This window comes from Mustela nivalis (genome assembly GCF_964662115.1).
Source record: "Mustela nivalis genome assembly, chromosome: 3".
Taxonomy (NCBI): domain Eukaryota; kingdom Metazoa; phylum Chordata; class Mammalia; order Carnivora; family Mustelidae; genus Mustela; species Mustela nivalis.
The window spans coordinates 123,514,562-123,531,029 of record NC_139022.1 but is presented as its reverse complement, the minus strand read 5'-3'; the positions used below and the strand labels follow the sequence as shown (position 1 = coordinate 123,531,029).

General features: G+C 52.3%; 1 protein-coding gene across 3 annotated transcripts in view; it reads left to right on the top strand.

Moving 5' to 3' along the window:
- The window catches only part of WWC1 (WW and C2 domain containing 1), a 151,553-nt gene that overhangs the window by 97,953 nt on the left and 37,132 nt on the right, over positions 1-16,468 (top strand). For all 3 annotated transcript variants that reach the window (XM_082724116.1, XM_082724115.1, XM_082724114.1), the window contains 6 exons: positions 1,868-1,997; positions 3,401-3,547; positions 4,734-4,807; positions 8,184-8,426; positions 13,978-14,067; positions 14,859-15,394. In XM_082724116.1, the coding sequence (XP_082580242.1) occupies positions 1,868-1,997; positions 3,401-3,547; positions 4,734-4,807; positions 8,184-8,426; positions 13,978-14,067; positions 14,859-15,394 (1,220 nt within the window). The remainder of the gene's footprint in view (positions 1-1,867; positions 1,998-3,400; positions 3,548-4,733; positions 4,808-8,183; positions 8,427-13,977; positions 14,068-14,858; positions 15,395-16,468) is intronic.

The window sequence follows — 16,468 nt, the reverse complement described above, 5'->3', positions numbered from 1 at the left end:
AGTGTTCCCTCTTGGAGCTCCTCTCTGGAGCCAAATTCCAGAGCCTGGGTTGCTAAGGCCCCTGAGAGAAATCAGGTAGAGGCTGTTTGAGGAGTCCAGGGCACAGCAGACAAACCGCTTCTGTCTCATCCTGCTGAGGATTCAGAGCCTTCCTCATCCTGCTGGCAGAGGACTGCAGGGCACAGCCCCCTCCCCGGAGCCCCCAGCCCCGCTGGAGCAAATGGCATCTCTCCTGCACCCCTCCCCCACCCCCGACTCAGGGCACGGCCACCTCCGGTCCTGGGGGTCCCTCCTCTCCACAGAGCATCTCAGGCAGGCCTCTGCTACAGAAAGCTCCCTTTAGACTAATTTTTCAAACTAAATCTGAGACCAGTCTTAGCCAACCTGGCAGGCTTGCTCAGGCCCAAGTCCTCGAAAGGAATAGACAGGCTATTTTTAGTGGGGACACATAAATGGGGCTTTGTTTTCTCTCCACGGAGGCTGACATAACGGACGGGCAGGGGGAGGGCCGTGCTGAGACCCGGGTTCTCTCCCTCTCTCCTGCTTGAGACACAGACAGACCCGGAGGAAAACCTGCTCCCGCCACCATCAGTGATTCCCCACTCAGGTTATTTTTAGCCCAGGACAGTTTGGCCTCTAGCAGGAAACCAGAGAGGAATGCCTGTGAGCGGTTTCTCATCCTGAAATAATGGGTTCGTGGTGTTCCCTCAAGACTGTAAGACTTCCTTTTCTCCACTGGGGACTGAACCTCAGGCCTAGCCTTTGGGGAAAGTGTGAAGCAGTAAAAATCATCTTTTTCCTCAGAAGCTCTTCCACACCACAGCCTCCTTCCCCAGGGGGCCCAGACCTCCACTATCTGTGGTTTGGTCTGATCTTCAGAAAGCGACATCAAGACCCTTAATTTTTTTTTTTTTTTTTTTACTCTTTTCCACCACCAAAATGAACCTGGATGGAGTGCCTCGATAAGCTGGTTTGGTCCATACACCCTAGTCCACCACCTGACTATCCATCCTTTATCCTGTTTGACATTCCTAACATTTTCGTGAACATGAGCTGGGCAGGTGACCTTTTCCAGGTGTTTTCAGAGGAGCAAGCCAAGCCTCCGTGCATTGAGGGCCATGCCCAAGGTCATGCTGCTGAGTCGCAGGGCTGGGAGTTTTTCATCATTCACAGCTTTCCTTTATTGTGCCTGTTGACTCGCAAATGCTTATTAAAGCCAGTGGGTCTCAGCTGGGGATGATCTTGCTCCTCGACCCCAAGGGGCACTGGGCAGAGTATGGAGGTGTTTTTGGTCATCCCAGCTCGGGGTCAGGATGCTGCTGGCATCTCATGGGCAGGATCAGGGAGGCTTCTAAATATCCAACAATGCACAGGACAGCCCCCCACCACAGAGAATCGTCCTCCTCAAATGTCAAGATGTTGAGGTTGAGAGACCCCAAGTCAAAGGAATGTTCTATGCCAGATACTGAGTTTATTCAGTCCCACCCCGTCCCAGTGATCAGTCAAGGATACCACCATGTCTAGCACTAAGTAGAACACAGCGTAAGGGTTGCAGTGTCATAGCTACACACAGTGTGATGGGAATTCCTAGCCCAGCCTGGAAGAGACAGGGAGGTCATCAGGGAAAACTTCCTGTAAGAGCTGGTGCTTGATTTCAAGGGTGGTACAGAAGCCTCACACCATGAGACATTTCACAGGCACCTGCTGTGCCTCATCCCACAGGCAGGACCTGGGGAGGACGGGTGTGCAAGACAGAGAGGAGCCTTCTCACAGGACTGAAGTCCATCGTCTGCTTTTGCCCTGGGGAGACTCAGACTCCATCCCTCACCCTGTCTTTGTTTGACCTTCCCCATTGACTGTTTCCTAGAATCGATAAGAAAATGTCTGATGCTCAGGGCAGCTACAAATTGGATGAAGCTCAGGCCGTCTTGAGAGAAACAAAAGCCATCAAAAAGGCCATCACTTGTGGAGAAAAAGAAAAGCAAGATCTCATTAAGGTACGAGAGTTCCAGGGATCAGCGGCGGGGTGGGGTGGGGGTGGGGGGTCCCACGTCGATTTCTCCCGAGCGCCTCTCCTTGCCAGGACTCACGGTGTTTCTGCATGCTGCACAGTCGCTGAGTTCTCACCTCTCGTTTTCTTGCCCTTCCAGTCTCATAGAGTAGGGAAAGGAGGTTCAGAAGCATTAGGTGACTTGTGTAAGGTCACAGAGCTGGCAGAGTTGCAACAGCAGCTCGCTGCTTCGGTCCAAAGGTCATGTTCTCGCCACTCACTCTGGCCACCTGGCTTCCTTCTCAAAGGACCAGATGGGGAGGTGGTTTCGACGTCGATAGCCCCAACATCAAAATGTAACATCTTCCTAAGTATTTCATCACCTGTTGTCTGTGCTGAGGACTGAACAAATGAGAGTCAGTGTGATTTCATATGCTGGGCACTTTGCACGCTTTGTGCCTCACTCGTCTCTTACACTAGCCCTAGTTCACCCCTTCTCACAGCTAACAACGAACGGGACAGCTCAGAGTCAGGGGTAGAGCCAGGATTTGAACCTGGACTCAGAAGCCTGTTCTTTTAATCCCTGGACACTCCACCTCCCCTCACAGGAGCCACCCTGACCTCTGAGATACTGGGTGTGTTTGTGTTCCCATTGGCAGATTAGGAGTCAGGCTCCTTTATCGTGAAGGAAGCTTTACATGAAGCTTTATCCTTTTCGTGAAGGGAGCTTTACGGTCTCTGACAGAGAACGATCTTGAAGCTCTTGCCCAGGGCAGCAGCCCAATGAAAACATCCAGGCCCTGGTTGACAGGGAGCCGTGTTCCTATTGTAATTAGCAATTAAGAGTGCTGAGTCTTCCGTCAGACAGACCAGGCCACATCGTCCTCTGTCATTTGCCAGCCTTTCTGTGGAAAAACTCCCTTATCAATAAAATGGGGCTACTCTTCAGTCATTTCTCAAACGACCGATGTCAGGATTCAGTAAGCTGGTGGTAAAGCTGACAGGTAGTAAGAATCAGCTGTACTACCTGTACCTTAGCCTGGTCACCTCTTTAAGTCAGTATGATAGTACCATGACCTCGGACCTGTGATTCTTCCTGTTTTTCAGAAGAGGAAACTGAGGCACAGAGTGCTTCATCAACTAGCTCAGGTCACCCAGTTGGGAGGTAGCAGTGCAGGGATTCCAGGTCAGGCCATGTGGCTCCAGAGCCGCGGTCCATACCGGTCTCTCCCAGGGAAAAGCCCCGGCACTGAGCAACTACCCCCTTGCTGCTAGCTCTTTACTTACCTTCCCAGAACGAGCGTGGCTTCCTACTGAATGACGCAAGGCAGGGAGGAGAGCACATGGAGGGGGACAGACCAGAGCTCCCTCCCGGGCAGTTGTGTTGCTAACCCTGCCCTCCCTCTTTAGAGCCTCGCCATGCTGAAGGATGGCTTCCGCACAGAGAAAGGGTCCCACTCGGACCTGTGGTCCAGCAGCAGCTCTCTGGAAAGTTCGGGTTTCCCGCTGCCGAAACAGTACCTGGATGTGAGCTCCCAGACGGACATCTCGGGAAGTGTGAGTAGGCCGTGCGTCCAGGAGGCGGCTGTAGAGGGCCACCACCTTGTTGTTTCTCACCTGAGGTGTGGACTGGTGTCTCTCTGTGGGCCTGGCTGTTAACTCAGCCTCCTGGAGCTCTCTTCTCTTGCAGACCTCTTGGTCCCAGGATAACATGAGGTGACAGTGTGAGGAAAAACCAGTGCCGATTCCATGGTCCTGGTTGTTGCCTGTCCATGTGCTTGCATCTCCAGATGTTGCACAGAAAACAGGTCTGAAGGACCAGGGTCTCGGGCTCCCTTTTTACAGATTTGTATCACCATTCTGTTTTTCTTTCACCAGCTATAAAGCAGGTGATATCTTCCCTCTGTTTGTCCCGAAACATTACATGCGGCTTTCAGACAGCTCTCTTCGAAAGCTCGGGCTGGTCACAGGAGTAAATAGTGTGAGTGCCTTCTGGATTTACTCCATGGAAGTTTTAGAGCAGGACTGACCCACGGCCATCTGGATCGTTAGGAAAACTGTTGTTTTCCTAGAGCAGGTGACATCGCACAGACCCACCTCCCAGCCTCGTGGCTAAATGCTGTTCTTCTCTGGTTACTTGTGCTGTGTCCCCATTTGGGAGGAGAAGCTCTGTCCATGTCTGCTTGGGTGAGCCCTGGAGCTTCCTGCCATTCTTGACAGAATGATGCGGCCAGTGGGCTCTGCCCTCCCTCTCCATGCTGCCCAGGTGTTCAGCTCCAAGCCACTGTAGGCCTCCCTGCCAGTTCCAGGACCTTCTTCTCAGTCACTGAGTGTTTCAGTCCTGCCTGCAGCCTCCCTGAGTTTTCAGCTGGGCCCCTCCCCATCTTGCCCAGGATATCTTTCTTGTATATTGGTTGCCCCTGTTTCCTTCTGACCAGCTGTCCTCCATGCTGCTGGGGCTTGAATGGGCTCCAAGCCATTCGGGGCTGCAAGATGATATTCTAGGCGCTCGGCTTCTCTACTGGACGTGATAGATGTCTGAATTTGGGGGTCTTCCCACAGCCTGTAGGAAGGAAAGTGTCTGCCTGACTAGCTTCCCTGCTATCACACAGCCAACTCAGTAATTGGGGGCTATTCTTAGTTACTTCCCACGCAAGCTGTCAAGTCTCTCATGAGCTCTTGAAATCCAACTCCGCACCGGCCACAATGGCCCTATAATTCCCGACTTTGTTCTTTCCCCCAGTTTGCCACGAGCAGCAACAATCAGTTGGCAGAGAAGGTCAGATTGCGCCTTCGATACGAAGAGGCTAAGAGAAGGTAATTAGGGGCTGGGGACGGGATGGCTCCAGTGATGACAACCACCATTGCACAGTGTCTGCTCCTTGCCTGACTCTTCACACACCTCCTCCTCTTTAATCCTCCACGATCAGGATGATAAGGATTACGATCTTTATATTTTAACCCTCTCTGAAGCTCAGAGAAGAAATGACCGAGCCAGAGACACTTAACTAGGTAAAAAGTGGCACTGTGCTTTGAACCCAGATCTGTGAAACCTCAGAGCCTTGTTCTCTTTCCACTTACTCGGCTTGGTTTCTGTAATCAGGGTTTTCCAGTGATCCTGAGTAGCCTAGTTTGAAGGAGCACAGTGGAGGTTTTAGGGATCCTAAAACAGACCCTGGATCCTGAGCACTATAGTGTCTCCTGCCCAGCGAGGAGCCAGCTGTGCTCACAAACAGTGTAGACCCCAGTTGGGATCCACCGCCACAAATAAAATTAAGACTGTAAGCAAAGGTGTTATTTTTGGAGCATCCGTTAGGCACCCCAGGTATTCTAGTAAAGCATCTTTATGTGTATCATCTCACTGAATTTTAAGAACAACCTTATAGCGTGGTTTGTATTATCTCCATGGTAGAGAAGAGAAAGGTAAGGTCTAAGATGTTGTAGGACTTCTCAAGATGATGGAGTCAGATTCTGAACTCTGAAGAATCTGGCTCCCAGTCTGCAATCTTCTTAAGCACGGAGCCAACCTTCCTGGGAAGGAACCCACAGAGTGTGGGGGTGATTGAAGCCAGGCACATCACATCCACATGCTACATGGCCCACGGACATTTGACACCAGGCCACACAGAGTATGGGAGCACCCATCTCTGCCCCTCTGCCAACTCTGTGTGAGCAGTAGAACCCTTCGCAGCAGTGACAGAAATCCTACAGAAACTAGAAGAAGCGGAAAAGGGAATTTGTTGGCTTATTGAATTCCAAAGTTGTAGGATAAACCACCTTCAGGCACAGCTGGATCTAGGGATTCAAATCATGTTATGTAGACTTAGTTTCTCCCCTGTCCACCCTGCTTGCCTTTGTGTTGACAGACTTCCCTAACAAAATGTAAAGGTGACCCCCAGTAATTCTAGAGTTATATACTATCAGGGTAGCAACCTCAGAGATTCGTTGGGTTTTGAGTTTGAGGCTCCCTGGCTTTTCCTGGTGAACCAATCATTGTTGCAGAGTTGGAGGAATTAGAATTCTCTGAAGGTCCAGGCATGGGTCATGTGCTTAACTCTGGGAAGGGGATTGAGATCAGCTTTGTGGGAACCAAATGGCTTAAGTATGGGAGGAGTGACTTCCCAAAGAAAATGTGGAGTATTGTTAACAGAGGAAGAGAAATTGGATCCTAGTCAGGTAGAGAAAACACACTGTGCATTATTTCAGCTCCCCCTAGAGGCCCAGCAAAACAGTAAGACTTCTGCATTTGGACAGCCCCTTGTCCCCTCTGAAGGGGACCACTCTGAACCCTGGATCCATTCTAGCCTACAGTAATGCCTATCTTAGAGGATCAGTTCTGGAGAGACCCAAGCACTGCAGTCTTCCCTCTGGGGTTGAACCATTAAACTTCTAATCGCAGAGCTTCCTGGCTCATGTGCCATTACCCAGTTTCAAACCCCCTTTTCACCCAGAGGTAGTTTAAATGTCAAGGACAGAGCGGCCCACTGGTTGGAAAGCAGAGGCTGCAGGGCTTGAAGAAGGGATGGCAGGTGGCTGTAATGAAAAGTCTGCACACTAAGTTTTGTCATGTGTGCATTTCTGCAGAGCGAGTCTAGTGCTTTTCATCAGATCCACAAAAAGGTGGGTGGCCCAAAGGTTAAGGAGCACAAGGGAAAGCTCCACTAGAAAGTACATGTAAGCATGAAGCATCCATCACCCCTTCAGCGTACCATCCCTAGTGGAGCCCCTGCCAGACCTGCCCAGACCACTCCATCCTCAGAGAGGCAAAAACTACAAAGTTGTCCCAGATTACTCTCTTTGTGAATGTGGCATATAAATTAATCAATTCCAAGAATTCCTCTGAGGCACTTGGCTGGGAATGAGCAAACCCAGATGTGTGTGTCTGCCTGGAATTTTCACGACACGGTGTGGAGATTTTGTCCCCAGCAACGTTTCTATAAATGAGAGGTTGGGCCACACATCTGCAGGTAAGATCGAACTGAGAGTCCAGAGGCCTGGGCACACATCAAGTCCCAGCCGTGTTTATGCCATGCAGGCTTCGGTGAGCCAGGTCCCCTATGGCCCTCTGTCCCACAGCCTCGCTGCCAGGTCTTATCCACACTGTAGGGTTTGGGTGGGGCAACAGTGTGATGCCGAAAGCCTTTGCAAAGGCTGAATCCAAAAGGATTAGGTCAGGATCTCTTTGAGATCTTTGTAGCACTCATCTTAGTTACATTGTGAATCTCATTTTGGTCCAAAGATAACTTTATTTCTGTCCAGCACTTGGCAACATATAAAGAGCTCTGGGTGGTGAGTTTTCATTCGGTTCTCATAACCCACCTGACCCCACTGACAGTACTGACCTCACCTGCAGTGAGGAGACTGCATCTCAAAGAGGTTAAGGGATAGAGCTCCCAACTCCTTCCTTTTAACGTTCATAAGTGCCTGCGGTATACCAGGCCGTGTGCTGGAAACTCACATTACCAATGATCTAAGACTCTCCGGCTCAAGGCCTCTGACCCCAGTCTCTGGACTGGGAACACCCAGTGAGCAACTGCAGAATGCACTGTCATAGCAGTGGGCTCCCCACGGCCGGTGGCTGAGCACCTGTCCTGTGCCAGCTCCTCTGGATACATTAGTGGCTCATTTTCAGAGCAAGGCTCAGGGAGTTCGCCCAACATTATACACCTAGTAAGTTGTCAAACCAGGTAATAAAACGGCAGCAGCAGATGCATTCATTTGAGTGCTCACTCCGTGCCAAACACCGGGCTTTGCCAGTTCCTAGTGTATGTCTAAAGCCTCCCACCACAGCCATATGACAAAGGAGTTTTCGTTATTTCCCTCAGAGACACGAAGCGACTTGCCCAAGGTCCCATAGCTGGCGGTAGGAGCCTATCGCCTGGTGATGAATCCAGCTCTCTGCTCTCTGTACTACCAGGCTCGTGTCCCTCAGGGCAAGTACATTGCCTTATTGACATCTCCTCCTCACCCCTGCAGAGCCTACTCATTTTTGGCACAGGGGAGGCACCACATGTGTTTGCTAGATAAAAATAGGTTCCTTGAGAGGACACGCTGGTCCAGTGAAGACAGTCACCACCAGAGATGGCTCGGAGGCTGTCACGGCTCCGTGTACATAACCTTGGAAACACAGCCTGTGACCCTGCTCCCGCAGTGCCCTGGGGCACACCCGTCACGCTCGCCTCTCCGCCCACAGGATCGCCAACCTGAAGATCCAACTGGCCAAGCTTGACAGCGAGGCCTGGCCAGGAGTGCTGGACTCGGAAAGGGACCGGCTGATCCTCATCAACGAGAAGGAGGAGCTGCTGAAGGAGATGCGCTTCGTCAGCCCCCGAAAGTGGACCCAGGGGGAGGTAGAGCAACTGGAGATGGCCCGGAAGCGGCTGGAGAAGGATCTTCAGGCAGCTCGGGACACGCAGAGCAAGGCCCTGACGGAGAGGTACCGCTGGGCTGGGGCCAGGAGCGGGCATGGGACCCTGCCCTCGCTGCCAGTCTGTCCTCCAGCCCAGGCAGGGGGAGGGGCGAGGGAGGCCACCTGGGACACTAGGGCTCTGGCCTAGGAACGCCCAGTGTAGAGATCCCACAGCTCTCCAAAGTAGCCAGTTGGGGAAAATGATTCACTGTCTAGAAGGCCAGCTCCCTGGGAGTTCGCACAGGGAATCCCAGTACCGAAATGTCTGCTCAGGTACGGGTTTTCAGAAGTTATGTTATGACTAAGGTCAGCCGCATAACCCTATGTAAGGGAGACCAGTCACTAGGCAACTTTGTGACGTGTGACTCCGTGATGCAGAAGTTTCACAAAATCGTGCGTACTCTTTCTCTGCGTTGTAGCCTCTGAGACTGTCTCTCTTACATTGCGTTTCTTCTCGTGACGGTCATGACCCACCAAGCTGATGTTACCTCAGGCTGAGGGGTTGCACTTTGCACTTTGCAAAACACTAGTTTAGATGGGGATGCAAAGTGAGATGTTTCTAGGGGCCAGGCAGGCAGTATCAATGCTGGAGGCCTTCCTGGAGGCAGACTGGGTCAGGCTGGCGTGCGTAGACCCCACTTGCCTCAAGTGGGTGCTGACTCCCACCTCCAGCAGGTGGGAATTCGGGCCTTGGGTGGCCAGAGGTCCCCATACTTCAAGAAAAGAGTTGTTTGCATTTTTAACTTTTAACCCCTGGCAACTAGTCCAGTAACTTTTAAAAATATTGTGAAGGCCAAATCATCTTCATCTTTGAGTGTGTTTTAGCTCAAAAGCCACTGATCTGTGTTCTCTGGATAACAGACTTTATTTCCTTCAGAGTCCCCCCAGGCTCCACACCCACAATGCACAGAGCACAGCCCTGTGTGGAGAGTAGGCCCTGCAGTCCTTAGGTCTTATTCATTCATTCATTCTGTCCATTGGCCCATCGTTGGTTCATTTATTTGCAAAACATTATGATGCGTGTATTCTCTGTGTAAGGCAGTTTGGAGAATTCAGAAACTATTAAGTGGCAGTCCCTGTCCCAGTGCCTTTAAAATCTATCCTGGTTATTTTCACTTGTTTTGGCAGCAGACTTTGAGCAAAGTCCCTGCCCTTTAGGAACTTCGAAGTGAAGGAGGTGATTTTCAAATGTGTGTGTGTGTGTGTGTGTGTGTGTGTGTGTGTGTGTGTGTGTGTCTAGGGACAGGGATGAGCAAGGGAGTTGAGAGGCAGAAGCCCGGTTGATAAAGCAGGTGAAGCGGCCTGCACCCCCATGGAAGCAGGCCAGGCGCCTTAGGTGCCGGGGTGCACGCTCTCTGTGTCCCCTCGTGACGGGCCCTGAGATACCTTCAAGGGAGGCTTCTGAGCTCAACAGCCCCTGACTCTCGCTCCTACCCTAGCCCTGCATGAGCCCCAGCTGCACCTCGCAGGGGGCCAGATGGATCGAGGTGAGCGGCCTCTGCGCGGCCTCGTAGAAGTAGGCACGTCAGAGCGCAGTGCTGGTGGCCGCGACAGAAGAGAGAGGAGACGCCGGCCCGGCCGTCGTTTGTCCACGTCTACAGCCGTTCGCTCTGCTCCCGTGTTTGTCTGCGTTCATGCCCCGGACTCTGGGGTTCTCTCTCTAGGTCTCTTTCTCTCCCATTGTTTTTCCTGTTCCTCTCTCCTGTCTTTCTCTCTCTCTCTCTCTCTCTCTCTCAGGCTGGGAGAGTCAGACTCCTCACCCTCACACATCAGCTGCTCCACTCCAGGGGCCTTTGAGGACAGGAATAGACTCATCCAGGAAGCACCCCACAGGCCTGCCAGACCTCAGTCACAGACATCTCAGCACCCCACGTCCTACCCCCCTGCTTCCACGCTGCCTTTCCGTGAGCCCCCCAGCACCACTTCTGAGAGCTGCTCTGCATCACACACAGGGGGCTGGGTAGAGCGCGGACACCCTTGGCCTGTCCCCAGGGACCAGTTCCCCAGTCTGAGATGCAGCCCAAGCCCTTGATTGTGAGCCAGGACCCCAGGTACGGAGCTACAGCTTGTGGGGGTTCCACCTCCACCTTCTGGATCCTCTTCCTACTTCCATGCTGGGTGCATTCGTGGCTTCCCAGCATGTGCTAGGCATCACACGCAAGTGCCATACGGCCCGCCAAGCCTAGCGCCCCCGGAGGAGGGCCCGGCACCTGTGTATTGCTCCAGGTGGCTACTCCCCCACATTCAGGAAGTTGAGGGCCCCCAATTCCCGGTCCCCTTAGCATCCTGGCGGGGCTCCAATGGAACCTGTATTGTTTCTCAGAACACATCTCCGTGACATTTCTCCCAAAGAACAGGAAAAGGAAGGTGGAAATGGTGAACCCCAGCTGTTTATTGGCCCTGCAACCCCACAGCCTTTCAGGCCTCTGCTCTGAAGGAGAGTCAGGATATTCCACAGCCCTCTTCGTTCTGTTGGGTCAAGGGTTTTGTGCACAGTGGGCTCCATCTGCTGGCCCGCCGCCTGCCCCGCCAGCCCCAGGCGGGACTCTGGAAGAACAGCACCAGGGATCGAAGCGGCCGAGACCCAGGCCAAGTCCCTCACCACCTTGCTGAGTTGTGCAGAGCAAGTTCTGGTCTTCATTGCAGAGCCTGTGTTGCAGGTCTCGGTGTGTTGGTGGAGGTTCCGGTGTGGTTAGGTTTTTCCATGAGAAGGAACTCTTTCTCCCAGGCCCTAGCCTGGACTGGGTCAGTCAGTCCTTCTAGCAAGGGGCTTAAGGGGATATGAGCCCCACAGTGGAACACGTCTGTCTGTGGGACATAGAGCAGACAGATCTTTCAGCAGAGAGAAGGAATTTCGCCTCCCTCCCCTGGGAGAAAGTGGCCCTTGCAGCAAATACTGCGGGAGCTTGGGAAGAGACTGGAAGAGCAGGACACACTGGTGCAGCAGCTCCGTGTGCCCAAAACCACCTGCGAGCCCTCAGAGATGCAGATGCATGGGCCCTGCCCCAGACCTTCTGATTCAGTTGATCAAAGTAGGACCCAAGAAGGAGCATTTAATTAGAACACCTCCCTTTCCACTCTAGGAGGTTGGCGGACCACACACTGAGAACCCTAAATAGTGGCTCCTTGAGGGCAGCCCATGCCCTGAGTTTGTGAGGGCACAACCTTGCCTGATGGAGCCCCTCCTCAGTCAGATGCTGGGACCTTGGGCGGGGCTCACTCCAGTGGTTGGAGGGGGCTGTTCCAGAGGCCAGCACCCTCCCTAGAGCCCACCCAAGCTGCCCTCCATGTGGGATTTCAGGAGTGGCTGGGGGCTGAGAGGTGGGCCTGGATCCATCAGGTTCTTCTAAAAGCAAGGATTTTGCTTCCAGGGAGGTCTTTCGTACCTGCTTTCAGCCATTCCTCCGTGCAGATCTTTGCTCCCATGTTCCATCCAGGACACTGCACCACACTCACCTGCCCCTTCTCTGGGCTCTCTGGGCCCACTCTCTCGGGCTCCGTTGCCTGCTATTGCCAATCTGTTCAACCATGTGGTGCTGTAGATACTCAGAGCTTAGTGCTGGCCCCTTCCTTTTCCCCCATTATATTTTACCCTATGGTGGTGCATTCGTTTGTCAGGGCTGTCAAACTAGAGTGCCATAAAACCAGGGACTTCAATAGAAGAAATGTATTCTCTCACAGTTCCGGAGCCTGAAGTCCAAGACCGAAGTGCTGCCAGAATTGTTTCTCTGGAAGTTTCTCTCCTTAGCTTGATGACGGTCATCCACACACGAACGTCTGCTATGTCTTCGCTTGGTCTGCTCTGTATGCAGAGTCTGTGTCCTAATCTCCTTTTATAAGAACTTGGGTCGTGTTGGATTAGGACCCATCAATATGACCTCATTTTAACCTTAAGTCCTTGAAATTCTTTTCTCCAAATACAATCCCATTTTGAGGGAGTGGGTCATTAAGACCTCAGGATATGAATTCTGGGGCAGGGGGACATAGTCTAATCCATAACAGACGGTCCTTTCTTCTGCGTGGTGACCCATGTGTTGGGGGCTCCCCACCTTCACAACAGCCCAGCTGTTTGGCGTTTGTGCCCACACACCCATAAGAGAACTCTTCTCTTCCCCTGGGCTGCCCCATGCCTCACCTTCCCATCTCCGCAGGAGCCATCTCAGATCTGTTCAGTTGCTAGTGGCAGGTACCTCACAGTCTTCCTCTTAACTCCCTCAGCCTTTCCCCTCATCCAGCCCGTGACCTTTCTCTGTCCACTCCAGTGTCACCCTGACCCACGCCTTCTCAATCACACCATCGTAGCCACCCCAACGTCTTGTCCCTGCCTCCCATCCACAGCCTCCTACCCCTTTTCCTCACGGCAGCCATGGTGACCTTAACATGAAAGAGTTCCCTGCTGTGATTCCCTGCTTGGAATGTTCTTTCCCCTGCACTCTTCCTGACCACCTCCTGTCCATCCTTCCTATCAGCTTAAATGTCTCTACTAGTCAGCAGGTCAACTGCTGCAAGAAACAACCCCCAAATCTCCATGGTTTAATGCAGCAGAAGCTTGGGTCTTGCCTGCATAGCGTCCAGTCAAATATGCGTGGCTGACAGGCAGGCTTCCATGTGTTTGGTCTTTCAGGACCGTCAGGACCCAAGCTCGTCCCACCTCCCTTCTTAGAGCCCTCCGGGCGGCTGGGGGGAAGATCCACCAACTTTACCACGTCAGCCTGATGCGCCTTCCTCATTCACATCCTGTTGTCTGAAACACTGTCCCACGTTCCACCCACCCAGCTGCCCTGGAAGCTGTGAAGGCGTCTGGCTGTGGGCCCAGGGAGCGGAGGAGAGCATAGATCTACCAACAGGCCCAGCCACACAGTCATCTGCTCAAAAAGGCCCACCTGCCAGTCTCAATTGGGTCTCTCCTGCGTTCTTTTCTGCCATTCTATACTTTTTCCTCATAAACCTTGACACACAGCGTGCTAACCTCTAGTATCTACTAGAGATCTGAGTATTCTCTTAATACTCAGCAGAATGTAAGCTCCATAAGAGTAGAAACTAGTTCCATGTCGCTCACATCTTTATCCCTAGTGCCAACAACATCTTTATCCCTAGTGCCAACGACAGTTTCTGGTATGAGGCAGGTACTCAGCAGATATTGGCGGGTGGCTAGGGGCCAATGGATGGGAAGGAAGGGGGAGAAAGAGAGGGAGGGATGATTGGGCAGAATTCTAACTCTGCTACTAATTCTCTAGATTGAAGTTAATTATTTAACTCTAAGAGCCTCAGTTTCCTCATACGTGAAGTGGTAAAGCCATTTTTGCTGTGCAGGATTATTGTGCAGATGGATTAAGGCTGCGTTAGACGTTTCCTAGCACAGCCCCTGGCATGTAGTAGGTGATGAGTATAGCCATGACTAGAGGGTCGTATGTGGAGGCCCTGTCTCCAAAAACGTGGTAAAATGCTTCCAGAAGATTCTTGTGTAAATGACTGTGGGTCTGTGTACATCTCCGCAAGTACCTGCCTACGATTCCTCGTTCAGGCAGACAGAGGCGGATCTCCTGGGGCTCCCCACTCATGCCCTCTATCCCTTCAGGTTAAAATTGAACAGTAAGAGGAACCAGCTGGTGAGAGAGCTGGAGGAAGCCACCCGACAAGTCGCAGCGCTGCACTCCCAGCTGAAAAGGTGAGTGGCAGGCGTGAGTGTGGCCGCACGGCTGGGCTCTGCCCTTCCAGTGTGCTCCACGGCTTGAGTGTGGGCATTTCAAAGCACCGCAGGCAGCTGGTCAGGCTGGTGGGCTTGGGTTGGGCCCGGCGTGGCCAGGGGCTGGGTCCTCCAGCTCTCTGGACTGTGGCGCCCTCAGTCCTTCTGCCAGCACCAAGGAGCAGGCCCTCATTGTGTGTCTCACTGACGTCTCAAATACCTGCCCACCCGCTTTCCCGACACACGGAACACGGGCCTCAGGCCTGGGCCTTGGTGGGCAGCAGCGCATCGCTGGGATTTAATAACATTTTGTTCCATCAGAGATGTGTAATGCTTGCCTTCTATTTGCAGTAAGTGATGCTGCTTTTCCAATCACACTTAGGATAGAAAGTTTTTTTTTTAAGATAAACATATGGATGAGTAATGACCGAGTTTATCTGAGGAAAACTATCAAGAAATAGGGATGGATTCATACAGGGAAAAAGTGTGAAAATGGACTAGGGCCAGTGGAGGCTTGGGAGACAAGAAAAGGTGGACCTCTAAGGCAGCTGACTTGGGTCTGAATCCCGGCTCTGGCACTTTCTGATTATGTGGGCTTCTGAGGGTGTCCTCTTTAGTGAAATGGGGGTGCAGGGTCTCCCCTGAGACTGTCAAGAGGGTCTAACAAAAATGGTGATGTAAGTGGCTGTAGTGCTCTTCCGAGCCAGGAAGGAGGTTCCAGATGGCCCACTCGGTTCTGCGTTACTCACCTTCTCTTTTCTCCCTGCCCCCAGCCTCTCAAGCAGCATGCAGTCCCTGTCCTCAGGCAGCAGCCCTGGGTCCCTCACATCCAGCCGGGGCTCCCTGGCCGCCTCCAGCCTGGACTCCTCCACCTCAGCCAGCTTCACTGACCTCTACTATGACCCCTTCGAGCCACTGGACTCAGAGCTGCAGAGCAAGGTGGAGTTTCTGATCCTGGAGGGGGCCACGGGCTTCCGGCCCTCAGGCTGCATCACCACCATCCATGAGGACGAGGTGGCCAAGACCCAGAAGGCGGAGGGGGGCAGCCGCCTGCAGGCCCTGCGCTCCCTGTCTGGCACCCCGAAGTCCATGACCTCCCTGTCCCCCCGCTCCTCCCTCTCCTCTCCGTCCCCGCCCTGCTCCCCTCTCATTGCTGACCCCCTCCTGACTGGAGACGCTTTCCTGAGCCCTCTGGAGTTTGAAGACCCAGAGCTGAGTACCACTCTCTGTGAACTGAGCCTCGGCAGCAGCACCCGGGAGAGGTACCAGCTGGACGAACCAGAAACGGAAGGCAAACCACTGGGCCAAGGTAGAGAGCATCATATCCAGAAGGGGGACCACAGGGAGGGAGGAGGGTAGGACCTGCATTCAGGCCTGAGCACAGATCCCAGTGATAATTGTGGTCATTCACTGACTGCTTTCTGTGTGCCCAGCCTTCACATCTCTATCAATTGATTTAGTCATTCAGTAGGCACTTTTTAGGAGCTTACTGTGTTCTGGGTCCTGGGCTAAGGGGGTTTTCCGTGGTGGACTCCTTCTCTCAACAGATATTAAGTATCTGTTAAAACTAAATGCCAGGTCTTGTGCTCATGGTTGTACACAGGTTCCTTCATTCATTCAACAGATAGGCCATGTGCCAGGCACAGGATTAGTCACAAGAATACAGCGTTAAGGGCAGGCAAGCTCAAGGTCCCTGTCCCCAGGAAGTTCATGTGAAATGAAGGCACAGAAAGTCAGATTGGTCTGTCAGACCAATGAAAGCCCTAGAAGGAAAATAAATGGGATGTGGTGGGGCCATTCTGGTTGGGGTGGGTCTGCACATTCAGACTGGGCGACATTAAAGGACGGGGACATTTGAGTTGAAGAGTGAGAAGGAGCCAGCCTTGGGAAAAGCAGGAGCAAAACCTCTGAGGCCAGCGTTTAGAGGTCGCCAGCCATCCAGAGAATCAGGCAGAGTCTGGGTCATTTGAGGCCCAGCGGGCCATGCTAGAGAGTTAGGATTTTATCCTAATAGCGGCAGGGACCTATATGATCGCTTGAATTGGGGAATGATATGATCTGGCTCCCATTCTGCATGGGGTCGGAAAGAACATTTTGCCATGAATTGAGATTCAAGTTGGAATCTTCAAGACAGAAATGCTGACAATATAGCTAAGATTTGTCAGGAGAGAAATTCTTCTTTTTTTTTTTTTTTTTTTTTTTTTTTTTGCAGCAACTACATATTAAATTATAATAGTTAGCATTTATTGGGGTATATTATGTGATGGGCAATGTGCTTTATACAGTGAAATAGGTTATTTCTATCATGCCCATTTCACAGATGAGGAAGCGGGTTCAGAAAGGTGGTATCCCCTAGCCAACAGGTGGGGAAAGAAGGGATTGA